The sequence below is a fragment of the Branchiostoma floridae genome, chromosome 12 (assembly GCF_000003815.2).
Source record: "Branchiostoma floridae strain S238N-H82 chromosome 12, Bfl_VNyyK, whole genome shotgun sequence".
Lineage (NCBI taxonomy): Eukaryota > Metazoa > Chordata > Leptocardii > Amphioxiformes > Branchiostomatidae > Branchiostoma > Branchiostoma floridae.
In genome coordinates, this window is record NC_049990.1 from 1,212,538 (window position 1) to 1,227,015 (window position 14,478).

The 14,478-nt window shown below is 42.0% G+C and overlaps 1 protein-coding gene across 1 annotated transcript in view; it reads right to left on the reverse strand.

Annotated features, from left to right (window-relative positions):
* Nucleotides 1-252: 252 nt before the first annotated feature.
* LOC118427911 (dynein assembly factor 1, axonemal-like) overlaps nt 253-14,478 on the reverse strand; it is a 17,801-nt gene continuing 3,575 nt past the window's right edge. Inside the window, exons 2-11 of the mRNA XM_035837876.1 lie at nt 12,872-13,362; nt 12,510-12,601; nt 5,401-5,547; nt 4,273-4,347; nt 3,553-3,719; nt 3,003-3,077; nt 2,574-2,638; nt 2,035-2,120; nt 1,263-1,588; nt 253-759 (exon numbers count right to left, since the gene is read on the reverse strand). Of these exons, the coding sequence (XP_035693769.1) occupies nt 253-759; nt 1,263-1,588; nt 2,035-2,120; nt 2,574-2,638; nt 3,003-3,077; nt 3,553-3,719; nt 4,273-4,347; nt 5,401-5,547; nt 12,510-12,601; nt 12,872-13,335 (2,004 nt within the window). The 5' untranslated portion in view covers nt 13,336-13,362. The remainder of the gene's footprint in view (nt 760-1,262; nt 1,589-2,034; nt 2,121-2,573; nt 2,639-3,002; nt 3,078-3,552; nt 3,720-4,272; nt 4,348-5,400; nt 5,548-12,509; nt 12,602-12,871; nt 13,363-14,478) is intronic.

Sequence of the window (14,478 nt, forward strand, 5' to 3'; positions counted from 1 at the left end):
CATCACATTGCATAAAACAATAACTCCATACATACATTACATACATAGTTAGTACATACTAGCTACATTACACAATATATGCACATAACATACACATAAATACATTGTTACATACATTTCGTCCATTAATTCCAAATGAAGAATCAATCTACTTCTTACCTCTTTCCTTGGCTTCTTCCTCTTTCAGTTTCTTCATAAAGTCTTTTGTTTCCTGGTCTGTGTAAGATGGCTCTTCTTGCGCAAACTGCTGAATCAGCTCCCAACTGTGGAGCCCCAATATACTAGCTTCATTTCCTGTCCAACTCTTGAAGCTGACTGGCTTTCTAAGCTGCTTGCTGATTGGCCGGCTACCTCCTCAATCAAAAATCTCCTTCCTTTTGACTGAGTACTGACCTCTTCAACTAGAGGCTTACCGACATCTGATTGGCTGTCAAGTTCTTCAATCAGAGGCCTTCTTGGCTGTGATTGGTTGCTGATCTCTCCAATCAGAGGTTTCCCGGCATCTGATTGGCTATCAAGTTCTTCAATCAGAGGCCTCCTCTTAGATGGTGTAAAAAGCTTTCCACTGGTATTGCCTGAAACTTCTTGCACACGAGGCCTGGAGGCGGGGGAGAAGTTGAGTTCTTGGACAAGTGGCTTGGACGGAGCACTGTCGCTTGAGCCAAGGACTTCGATAAAGGGTCGTGGGGAGGGTCGGGGTCGAGGTTCAAAGGTTGCCACCTCCTCTGTGATGTCAACGTCCTCCAGGTCAGGCAGGTCCTGTTGGAGAGAAGGGATGGTTAGTTCAGTCTTACTGGAAATAAAAAGTGGATGTTTTCGCACACATACTCTTCCTCTTAGCTTTTTGAGAAACAGTATAATGGTAGCCCCAAATATAATACGAATTTGAAACCATGCACTATGTTATATTTGAACAATGTTATTACTGGTACAGTCATTGTAGATGAATTACAAAAACTCTTACTTAGAGTGGATAGTTGGATAGTTTCATCAGGTTAGTAAATCAAGTATTGAAGCTCTTCTGCCCACTATAAAAGAAGAATGTTCCTGCCAATGTTTTATGGACTGCCTGTCACCTTCCTCAGGGCAATACTGACTGGTTCTACCTCAAACTCCAGATAGGTATTGTTTTTGCAGTACCCCACACTACAAATAGGTGTCACTGCTGCAGTGTGAAGAATGCTCCCAATCACAACTCATCTTGTATATGCTACTGTAATTGGCAAACTTTTTGGATGTGAGAATAAAATGCAGAGACTTACATCCAGAGTGATCTTCTCCTGATTTTTCTTGTTCTCCGGGTCAAAATCCTCTGCATCACCATCCTCCCTACTCTCTGCTTCCTCCAATGTGGGGACATCTTCGATGACCAGCCTGTGCATTTGCCCACGCTCCGGAGTGACTCTTTCTTGGTCCTTCTCCTGCTCCGGAGTAGCTCCTTCCTCCTCCGGAGTGACTTCTCCCTGCTCCGGAGCAACTCCTGTCTCCTCCTCATCATATGGTACAGCAGGTTCTCCCCTCTCCTCTCGTTCTTTGGCCTCACGAATCTTCCGGGCTGCCTCGGCCTTATTGCGGATCTTCAACAGTGCTGTACAAACAATATTAGCAATTGATATTAGACCAAACACACAAACAAACAAACCACAGCAATACAAGCAATCGCTGTTGTTGTTTATATCCGGGGTATTCGGCGGTTCGTGCCTACCAGGACGTCAGTAGATTGGATTAAAAGTTGACATTTAAATTAGCAGATCAAATTACCAGTTAATACATAAATCAATCTTTTGCCAAACACCTGCTTTTTGCCTACCACTGCGTCATGGTGACATCATCATGATCGCTTGTATACAATATTACTGGTAAGTTACGTAATCATATACTAAGTAGATCTAATATTAGTAACACTAACGTTAAGTCTGAAAGGTCACAAAGTGAGGTGCCACCCTCTATGTCACCCATTAAATCAAGTCCAAACATGGCATAAAAATGAAACAAGACAGATGTGAGCCCTGAAAATGAAGTTTTCCTCCCTACCATCTACCGAGTCCTGTATCCTCTTCCTGTCCTTGTTGATCCAGACTTCCCTCTCTGCCTTCTCAGCTTCCCTCCCTCCTCTGGACCTGCACATGGGACACAGGAACTTGTCAATATGTCTTAGTAGTTAGCTAACAAGATTGAAGATATCTATCTCTGTATAGCAACTCAAAACGTATGAGTGGTTCCTTGAGCCTTGTTTTGTGGTGAACCCGAAGTGTATTGAAAAAAAAATTGAATATAATTCCTATCCTTCTACAAAAAGCTGTCAGCATGCTGACTCAAGTTTCTCATTAATAAAGAAACAAACAAAGAAACAATCTTTAGTTTCAAAATGATATTACATGTTAGAATGTCTCTCTCATGTAGGTAGACGAATCATTATCTAATGTCCTTGAAAACATTGGGAAGTACTCTCCATTTTTTATCCATCAGTACATATATCAAGAGATTTTCTGTGAATTTGTCTGGGATAACCTTCTTGAGTAGCATATAGAGGAAGGCAGAGAATCTTGTAAGGGAGAGTTGGTTTGACCCACCATGCTTCAGCGCAGGCCCTGTCTTTAGGGAACACCGGTCTGTCATCCATGTACTGTAGGTGTTTCTGTGGAGGGGGGACAACAACAGGGAAACAGTTATGTGACTGTTTGTTCAAGTCCTATCTGCACCAAATGATGCATCAGGACTGGCACCCATCTCTGTTTCAGTAGTAGCCCTGGGCCACACAGTACACAACACAACACAACAGCAGGGATCTAGGATTAGGATTTTTAAAGTCTTTGGTATGACTTGGCTGGGATCAAACTCACAACCTACCTACCGACAGCAAGGCAAACACTTTAACCACTTGGCCATTAGTGTCATATGTGACTGTATCAAAACTAACCTTAAGTTAGGACTTTCGGATGATGAAGATATTTTTTCATCTTAAATGACAAAATCATGATTGACATCAAATGAGAACCCACCAGCCTGACGATGGTAGTTTTGCGGTAGTTTGAGATCTTCTTGATGACAGGATTCCCCATCAGGTTTACAACTCTCTGGAGCATGGGAGGAAGCAAAACGTCAGCATATAGTAGTACCAATAATAATTTGTGTCTTCATCTTATGCTGTGTGTTTCAATACCATGCTTAAGACCAATGCTTCACAAGACCAGGCACAAAAAACATTAGATTATAGATAACCATACTGATTTGAGTTCCTCATGTATTATAAGTTAAATGCTCAAACAAACAAACAATCTAATCTATAGTCCTGTGTCATATAAGTATGTCTCTCTGACTTAAGAAGACAGGTCATTATAAAGTCTCAAAGTCTCATCACTTAAAAATGATTATGCATGGCATCTGTTGGTCAATATTGACCAAAGAAATGACAACACCTAACTAAAAATACATACACTCAGATAGATTCAGCAGTTAAACTAATCTGAACACTACTGTCTTGATCACACTCCTATGATTGCCTCTAACCTTTGACTTTTGACCCCTGACCCGACCCCTTAAGTGACCTACCAGGCTCTCCATGTCGGCCAGGATGTCGATGACCCTGGGGTCGTTGATCTTGTTGTGTGACAGGTCCAAAGAGCTCAGCTTCCTGCACTCCCGCAGGTGTTCCAGATCTTCCGCTGTCTCAAGGCGGTTGTGTGCCATCTGCAGGGTCGTGAACTCTGGCAGGCAGGCTGGGCGAGGAACAGAACAGGTTCTTAGAGTGAAATGTTGGTTTCTTGTTATTCTTACAAGAAAATGTTTATTCTAAAGCATTGATGTGACCTAAGGCCCTACCAATTTAAATTGTTGGTCCTCAGGTGTTAAAAGAATACTGCTGATATGGGCATGAATAAAGCTTCAATAAGATAAGACTGTACCTAAATGGAACACTGTGCACATTTTCAGGCCACGAACATTCAAATTATTCAGTTGTTTTCCTCTCAGCTCATCATTATCTAGCCTGAGCACCACCTCCATAGGGACCAGATGGTTCAATCCTTTTGCTTGCTATCCGTGTTTTAAGCCAGCGAAATATTGAGCCAGAGGTCACTACAGAGGACAGTACTATAATTATGGTACTCAGGCTAATCATTTGAACTTGTCCTCTGTGCTTATGACCTCTGGGAATCAAAGAAATAGCTAATGTTGTGGCTTCCTTCAGTTATTTCTCTACTTTTGCGATTACGTCATGATAAATGTTGTTGTTAAACTTCAGACAGAAATCAAGAGTAGCACCAGACTTACCCAGATTCTCGATCTTCCTGATGCTGTTGTTGCTGATGTTGAGAGAGTCCAGCTGAGGGCAGCACTCCAGGTTCTCTGCAGGGGGAAAGATGAGTCAAGTCAGGTGCAAATGACACATATAATCTGGGCAATCCTTAAAGTCAAGCACATTTAGTCTTCAAATAAAAACGACTCAATCCTATATGTACATACATTGTGTAAATGCCTAATTAAAAACAGCATGAATTCACAGACTAATCAAAACACTAGTTGATGACATTGATTGAATGTGGAAAGATTCTACTGGGAAGGTCAATGGAAAAACATATTTTGAGTGGAAGTCTGTAACTTGGGCAGGTGTGGTCTTAACTAGACTGTGTGCCCATACAGGTGAGTTGGACAGGTGTGTACCAGTGTGTACCTCCACAGGTAAGTTGTACAAGTGTGTATACTTACCTATAGCAGTCAGCAGGTTCTACAGTAGGAACAGACACCTGAGTAAGACAGGTGTGTTACACAGGTGAGTAGTACAGGTGTGCTAGACAGGTGTGTACTTACCTATCTTAGTCAGCAAGTTCTGTTGCAGGTACAGACACCTAAGGTTGGTCTGTGCCATCAGGTTTGTTACACAGGGGAGAAGGACAGGTGAGTAGGGCAGGTGTCTTACACAGGTGAGTTAGACAGGTGTGTCATACAGGTGTGTACTTACCTATCTTAGTCAGCAGGTTCTGTTGCAGGTACAGACACCTGAGGTTGGTCTGTGCCATCAGGTTTGTTACACAGGGGAGAAGGACAGGTGAGTAGGGCAGGTGTCTTACACAGGTGAGTTAGACAGGTGTGTCATACAGGTGTGTACTTACCTATCTTAGTCAGCAGGTTCTGTTGCAGGTACAGACACCTGAGGTTGGTCTGTGCCATCAGGTTTGTTACACAGGGGAGAAGGACAGGTGAGTAGGGCAGGTGTCTTACACAGGTGAGTAGGACAGGTGTGTAGGACAGGTGTGTTACACAGGTGAGTTGAACAGGTGTGTACTTACCTATCTTAGTCAGCAGGTTCTGTTGCAGGTACAGACACCTGAGGTTGGTCTGTGCTGTTAGGTGTGTTACACAGGTGAGTAGGACAGGTGAGTAGGACAGGTGAGTACTTACCTATTTGAGTCAGCAGGTTCTGTTGCAGGTACAGACACCTGAGGTTGGTCTGTGCTGTCAGGTTCTCTATCCTCCTGAGTCCGTTACTCTCCAGAAACAGGCACTTCAGACCCGTGTACTCTTCCAGGTTCTCAATCTTACTGTAGCCTGGAGAAAACAGGAGGAAAACTTATTAGTAAAGACAACTGCCAGATGATTTACTTGTACTGCATGGGGCTCAACATCAGCATCGAAACCTACATGTGGTGCTCTACTGTACATAACAAGGGTTCGAAATACACATACTTGACTTGCAATTTGCACATAATTTTTGAGATTTGCATGTAAAATTATTCTGAACTTGCAATCTTGCATGTTGAAAATACCTGGCCTATTGGAAAAATACTGAGGAATTAGACCCCCTACTCTTAGACAAAAGGACGTGTGTCTTTATCCTTCCTTGCTTTTGCCAGTAACTTTCTCTGGTAGCTTTACTAGACGTAATCAAAATTCACCGATTCAAGCTAGCGATACTCGTCGCCATTGCCGCCTAGTTGTATTTTGCATGTAAATTTTTCAAATTGTATGTAAAATTTTTGCCAACTTGCAATTTTACATGTAGCAAAAAAAAAAGTATTTCGATCCCTGGTAACATTATGTATAAATTTGTGTATTGCAATTTCAATACTGTTTTAGACCTGGTACTCTTCTAGGTTCCTTAATCTTACTGTAGCCTGGAGAAAAAACAAGATAAAAGAAACAGGAGTTAGACTTTGAAATTCGTGAAAACAACTGCCAGATGGATGGTGCCTCAAAACAAAGTCTGGAAGAGAAGTCTGTAAATTGGACACAGTTTACAGTATTAGGAATCTAAGAGTAAGTAAAGCCAGATTTAGATTTTCCTCTCCACTGCGTACTGTCATGATCAGGGTTGTATAGCTAGCACCTGTCCTTCAGTCCTTTGAAGGAATTTTGCAGCTGGGGACTGAAAAAAAGTTTCCCCCATTCCGTCCCCTGGGACAGACAAAAATTGATATGTAACGATATAAAAAAAACTGAAACCCATGTGTTCTTCTTCATCAAAACAGATGCCATTGAAGAGCTTAGTGTACAAGCAAAATTTGCACCTCAAAATGTAGGAAATAGTTTTTCAGAGGGTCTTGATTTTAAAATTTTCTGGGACCCAGACCCCCTAGAAATGATGCGCAACGTCACGCCATGCCTTCGGTGCTCAATAGGATTCCCATTCAAAATCAAGGGGACTGAAAATTATTTCAGGCTGGCTACAACCCTGGTCATGATCCTCTCTAAATCTTCACTTAGAAGTATTTGAGAAGAAGCCAAGGAAATAAATAAGTGTGGCCTCAAAACGATCTCCCCGTCCCATGCTTTAGTATCTACAAATCATTGATCATGGCTTAAGAATACATACTTTCCTTTCATTGCTTTCATACATGTCTGACAGCTTCCCCATTGAAACCCTGACACAGCGGCGATGAAGGATCGTGCAATACCGGGCCTTATCCTGTTCACTATGGAATGGGGCCTTGGGGACTAATGCAAGATTTGAGGTCCATAAATTCGGCCAGAAAGGACTTAACATAAAGACAACATGATGAATCCTTTAATGCTGACACATAACTCATCGCATCCCTGCTCCAGGACTCACTGTTAACTTTATTTTTACTGTTCCTGAAACAACCAGAGGGGCAAGTAGAACAGAAAGAAACAACATCCCGACTCCCGGGATTCGAACCCGCGCCGAACCCGTGCAGCCGGATCACAAATCACGACTGCTATCGCTGTCGCCACAAAAGCACTAGTGCCCTTGGGCAAGGACGATAGGCAGTATTTAAACACCACTGTTACATTCCAAACATATCGGGAAAATCTTGAAATCTTTATTTGTGACCATTTCAACTTTGCAGTCTTCGCGTTCAATTTTCTGTGACCATAGCACGATGGATTAGAGTTCCCATCGCTGAATACTCCCCAAACTATCATGCAAGGAACTGTTCAGGGAAGGAGACAGAGGGATAGGCAACAAAAAGAAGGGAGGATAATATCAGAGAATAGACACTAAGTAAAACACTTGTCCCGCAGAAAACTGATGAGAAGGTTGGAGAAAACTGATTGCCAGATCTTCTGTGGTGCTCCAACAGTCAATTTAGTCAGACTAGCAAATAGATAAGATGGGGGTATTATTACTATCTACAATATTGTTTCAGATGCAAACTCAAAAACTGTGACAGCTTTACTTTAAGTAGCCTCCCTCTAAAAAATCAGGTCCCGGCAAACATAAATCAACTCCCATACATCAATTCACATACAGTATCCCAGACAGATACTGTAAATGCATTTAAGTTCGTGGGGATTTAATTTCGCGGTAGCGGGAAAATGGACTTTTCGCGGTGGTTTTAAATTCGCGGTAGCACCATGCACTGTAGTCTCTTACTGTTATGGAAAAATGTTTGCGGTGGTTTTAAATTCGCGGTGAAGCAGCCGCTGCACAAATCGCGAACATTAATCCACTGTGAACATTTCTGCATTTACAGTATTTCAGCTGTCTGCTCCTCCTGACCAAACGTACCTGACAGCCGGATATGTGAGTGAAATGAACATGAACCTCAGCGTGACATTAATATCCGTGAGGTCTGCCCGGGAGGCAGCCTCCCAGTGTGGACACGACAGGCTGGTATTGCAGTATCCATTATTTACAATGTAATAACCACGGCATCGTGATCTAAGGCCACACCAATTTAATTTCTTGGTTCACGGATTCGCTCGCTCCAATTGTTTGGAAAAAAAAATAAAAATAAAAATTACCACTCAGCAAATTTTCACCATTAATGAAACCATTCACCAACTTTCCGGGGTAGCAAATTGGCCTTTATATTATAATCTCCTTAAAGTGTGGGTACAGGTGCTGTTACTGTACAATAATAGTGTTTTTGTACTTTTTTCAAGCTGAAAACTTTTTTCGTTATGTTTTGGATTAGTCGTTACCTTTACCCCAACCATTTTACAATTTTTATTTTTATTTTTATTTCGCCCTTTCGCTCCATATTTTTTATGAAAAAATCCGTGAACCAAGAAATTAAATTGGTGTGGCCTAATGCAAGGATGCACCAACTTCATCTCCCTCTCCATTGTGGTCTGTCCCTCACTGATTCAGAAAAAATCTCAGTGATTTTATTCTGTGCTATGTCTTTCTACCCCTAAAACACCACTATGACACTATAAAATCATGTTTTTCAGACTCAATACTGCTTTGTCCACAAAGTCTGAGCACAGCAAAATCCTCCACGACTGCTACGACCAAAATTGATAATAAAACTACGCCTATGATATAAACAAATGAGTTTTCAGTAGTTGACGTAACTTACTACAAAATGGAAAGAGCTGAACTATTTTCCCAACACCAGAGATTGAACAGTAATAACTTTCTAAATTAAATATTTTCCGTAATTAGTTTATATCCCACCAACGCAGGTGAACATGAAACATGCTGAGGAAATTCACAGTCATCCAGGACTGCTTTCTGGCACAGAAGCCTTCAGGGGACCATCTCCTCTTCATCAGTCTTGACATGAACTAGATGACAATGACCCTGAGCGGAGAGGACATGGTGGTTTATTAAAGAGAGCCGACTGTACACGTCAAGTAACCTGGGGATATGGTTGTCCCTACATGGCATGGCAGACAATCACGCCTCAACAATTCATTTACTTGGTTTTCAGACATGTGAATATAGTAAGAGATCAACTGAAACAGATGAAACAAAGTGTCATGAAAGGAAAACTTGCATCTCAGATACTTACTAATACTAGTAACACTTAATTAACATGAAGACAGATGGCTGGGAAGAAATGAAATATAATTATTATAATAGCACCCTCTGAAACAATGTGCCCCAATGTTCCCCTCACTCTCTCTCTCCAAAGTCCAAGTTCAGCATTGTATGTCTCTTCCAAGCCGTAGAAACCAACAGATTAATCAGAGGCGTCCTTACTACATGTAATCTTAGAGGTCAGGATCAGTTATCAAAGGCTGCCTGTACCACTGGGGAATGATCGCCTCTTTAAAGTACAACAAGCAATAAATAAGCCAGGTCCTGCTCCATGGGTGATCTTTTTACAACCTCTGATCTGCTTGGATGGAATCTAAATTGCTACATTTTAGCAACTTGCATCACAGATAATTGAAAGTAAAGATTTTGCAATAGGATAACTTCAACAAAATGCTGACAAATAACTGTCAATGAATTTGACAAACATATTCTCTACCTAAACACTGTCACTAGACTGTTTGTACTGACTTCTCCCTCAGTCCGACTCTGTGTCATGGTGACCTTCAAGATCAGCAGTATTTTTCTCTTCAAATCCGACAACCGAGGTATTAAATTGACATTGCCTTAACGCTTGGCTGGCTGTACCCACAGGGAAATGATCGTCTCTTTCTGGCACGACAGGCGATAAACAGACTCCGTGGGCGACATTTTTACAGCCCTGATCCGTTTGGACGGAATCTAAATTGCTACATTTTAGCAATCCTGGATAATTTAAAAGATTTAGCAAAAGGATAACTTGAATGTACTTCCTATCTAAACACAGTGTCACTACTGTGTGTACAGAATTCATGTTCACCTTCAAGCTCAACTTTCACACCCAACAGCCTTAACTCTTCGAGGCCAGGGTCGTTTATCGAAGGATCGCTGTACCCGCAGGGAAATGATTGTCTCTTTCTGTCACAACAGGCGATAAAAAGGCTCCGCGGGCAACATTTTCACAACCTTTGCCCTGCTTGGATGTAGTTTATGGTTAAGCAGGTGTAACCGCCCTTTGGCATAAACTACCAGCTCTGCAGGGATGGGGTGATCATGGGATAGATTATATCGAGTGACTTCTCACATCTTAACTTTCAAAGTCGGTAAAGAGCTCTCCCCACCATCCATCCTGGTTGGAATTTGAATTGCTGATATAAGCAATAAAGGGGACATTTTTACAGCCATTGCACTGCTTGGATGTTAGTTTATCATTCTTTCAGTATAACCACCCTTTGGCACAAACCACCAGCTTGGGCCACGAATATGTTGGTTGAAGATTAGACGTCGAGTGACAATGTCAAACCTAAACTTTGCATTAGAGCTCTCCGCACAATCTATTCTGGTTGGAATTTGAATTGCCAGGATTGGCAATAAAGGCAGCAATTTTACAACCTCTGTGCTACATGGATGTAATCTTATCATTCTGTCAGTATATTTTTACCCTCAGGCACAAACCACCAGCTGGGCCACGAATATGTTGGTTGAAGATTAAACGTCAAGTGACAATGTCAAACCTAAACTTTGCATTTAGAGCTCTCCTTAGCACCTATCCTGGTTGGAATTTGAATGGCTGAAATTGGCAATAAAGGTGGCAATTTTACAACCTCTGTGCAACATGGATGTAATTTTATCATTCTGTCAGTATATTTTTACCCTTAGGCACAAACCACCATGCAGCTTGGGCCACGAATATGTTAGTTGAAGACAACATCGAGTGACGATGTCACACCTAAACTTTGCAAAGAGATCTCCCCACAATCTATTCTGGTTGGAATTTGAATGGCTGAAATTGGCAGTAAAGGTGGCATTTTTACAACCTTTGCCCTGCTTGGATATAAGTTTCAGTATAACCGCCTCTATGCATGGCACACCAGCTTTGCGGAACTGTGTGTAGTAACCAACCCGTATCCAGTATTTGATTATACTGCTGCTAGGGTCTCTGACACAGGGGTGGGTAGCAGTTGGCTAGTTATATCACATTGAACGACTTTCTCACACCTAAATCTAGCAAAGGTCTCTATCACTCATCCTTCAAACCATGAATGGAATATAAAGTGCTGGGTCTGGCTATAAAAGAGCTCCGTAGGTGACATTTTTATAACCTCTGCCTTCAACTTCCATGTACGTTTATGGTTCAGCCAATATGAACACCCTTCGGCGTAAAACACCAGCTTTACTGGCACATCGGATGCACCATGTTTAATGGCTTGTCACACCAAAGTCTATTGGCTAACCCCCTATAGCTATAACTCTGATTTAAATGGCCCTTCAGTGTAAAACACCAGATATACCATGTTTAATAGCATGTCACACCAAAGTCTGCATAGCTAACCCCAAGATTTAACTGTGCTCCTGAAAATAAGTTACTGTACGCACTAACATTTATCATATGCATGTACAAGTCAAAAGGTCCCTTAAAGATACATGCAGGAAGAACTTTAGACCACCTGATTTATGTATCTGAATAAAGGAATCAATATAACCACCACTTTATAGTGTAACACACCAAATCCTACAGAGGAGTGACCCTATAGGGTTTGCTGAGATGAGTTCTCTCACACACAGTACATTTTACATTTTGCTGGGGTTTGGACGCCCCATCAAATGTACATTAGTTGTGTCGGATGACCAAGTGGAAGGCTAGCAGACATCAGTTTGAGAGATCACAGCTTTGATTCCTGGCAATCCTGGATAGACTGTCCTTGGGAAAGGCACTTAACAAGTGGAAAATGGTACCTGGCTTTGGTTAGGGTCAGGTGAAAGGCAGGGGAAGGAGAGAGATGGGCTTTGCCTCGAAATCTCTCACTCACTCACTCACTCACTCACTCACTCACTCACTCACTCACTCACTCACTCACTCACTCACTCACTCACTCACACACACTCACTCACACACTCACCACTCACTCACTCACACACTCACTAACTCACTCACTAACTCACTCATCCTTGCATGTCATAGACACAATAGATAACAAGTCAACCACTGCACCTACACTAAAAACGCTATGCAAACTCACTCACTCACACACTCACGCGTATGCTCGCTCGCTTGCTTGCTCACTCACACTCACTCGCTCACTCACTCACTCACTCACACACTCACTCACTCACACACGCATGCTCGCTCGCTCGCTTGCTCACTCTGAGTGACTCACACTCACTCACTAGCTCACTCACTCACACACTCATTCACTCACTCACTCACTCATCCTTGCATGCCATAGACACAGTGGATAACGACCACTGCACCTACATCCTAAAAAACACTATGTAGAAATGCAATATATTCTGTGTTCCTCACCCTTGAAGTGCAGGTAGAGGATATCGTTGAGAGCAGGAGTCAGGTACAGCTTGTGCTGCTTACAGAGCTGCCGAAGGGACTGCTTGGTCATCCTGGAAGATAGGATGAATATACAATGAATTATGGAAAATGCTTAAAATTTATGCTCCCTAGTATAAAAGCTTATTTTCAACAAATTATAGTGCTGGAGGTTTTGTCCACCTGCCCAGGACCTTTTACACTTTTTTATGGATTTACAAATGTACCAGGAATCTGTGTCTTGCTATATATTTTTGTCTGATGATAAACCTCTTCCCATTGAAGAATTTTTTCATGAATACACAAAGACTAAAAAACAAACAAACAAACAAACTGGTCCCCACCTGGGCATCCTGGCCTCCCGCTCCTTTCTCTTCCTCTCCTGCTCCTCTTTCTGCCAGTGCTCCAGAGCTTCCCTCTTCCTCTCCTCAGGTGAGAGGTAATACTGGACCGGCACATCATCTCCTCCTCCTGACTCTCTCTTTTCTTCTTTATTGTCTTCTTCCTTTTCTTCTTCTGACTTTTTCTCTTTCTCGGTTTCATCATGATCTTCCTTTTCTTTCTCCTTATCTTCATCTCTTCCTTCTGTCTTTTCCCCAATAAGCAGCTCAATCTTCTTCTTCGTTTCCTGGGTGATGACCACGCCCTCTTCTTCCTCCTTAGCCGTGACCTTCTTCAGGTCGTCAAGGTCATCGTCCTGAGTCTCCTTGGGCGTGGTCTCCTTGTGAGAGGTGACCCCTGACCCCTGTGGAGGATTCTGGGAAAGGCGTTGTGCCTCCTCCTCTGTGATCTCTTCTATGATTGGCATGACTGCTGTAGTCTCAACCTATTGGACCTGAGAGCGACAAAAAGGATGTTAATTAAAATTAAAAGATTGACAAAAAGAAATAAAGACATTTTATTTTGCATGACATCAGGGTTGCCACAATAGGATAAAGATTAACTCACTAAAAAAATAGGCCGCAACTGATAAAAGCGTTTGTGCATCATCAGAGAAGGATCAGAGAGGCTACAAAAGGCAATGATGGATTACATCCTAGAAACAAAACGTTTTTGAATGACTGGAAACTGATAACACACATGTGAAGTAAGATCATACACATGTGAAAGGAACGAAGAAGAACATAGGATGATGTAGAAAAGAGAGAAAGAAAGTGTACCGACAGATGTGTGCCGCATGCCGACCAATTGGAAAAAAGCAGCAAGAGAAGTACACAAGAGAAAGAAGCACAGTGAGAGAGGAAAGACAGCACATGTGACCATCTTCCGACGAAACAAGCGGATAATAGAGACAACAACAACAACCACACATTTTTACAATAGGATGTACACAAATACAACTTGAACACTTCCATGCACTTCCATGTATACACACAGTGCACGGGGAGGTCGGATTGTCAATGGGTTGGTAACGTAATTATGTAAGATTTGTGTCGGATTTTCACATTCAGATTTTCCGATGTTGGATCCGACAGAAATCCAGAAATTAGGCCAAATCAATGGCGCCCGCCCATTGTTTTTCCGTCAGTCTTCCGATGCGTTCCCAATAGATGTTGGAAATGTGTCGGTTTTAACGCACCGACTGGAGGTCACTTGAGGTCATGACAGGCGTCAGGCCCCGATTAACAGGATAATGTAGGAATATCTCGATATGAATAAACGAGCTACAGAGTTGATACTGTTTTGTTGATTATATATTTCCTTTTATGTTACATTTATTAACTAGGGTAATTTAACAATTTTTTTAGGATGCCCACTTTTTGAAACCACTGTCACTTTCGGTGGCTAGTTGACCAGTGCATTATGTTGATCATGACTAATGTCGTGTATTCCCATTCTTCAGGTTTGTCAATACTGTCAAAGTTTGAGGATGGAGATGTGCTGTCACGGAAGAACTGATTTATCTTATATTATCTATTGATTGCGATTTCGCAAGCCAATGTTGTAGAAT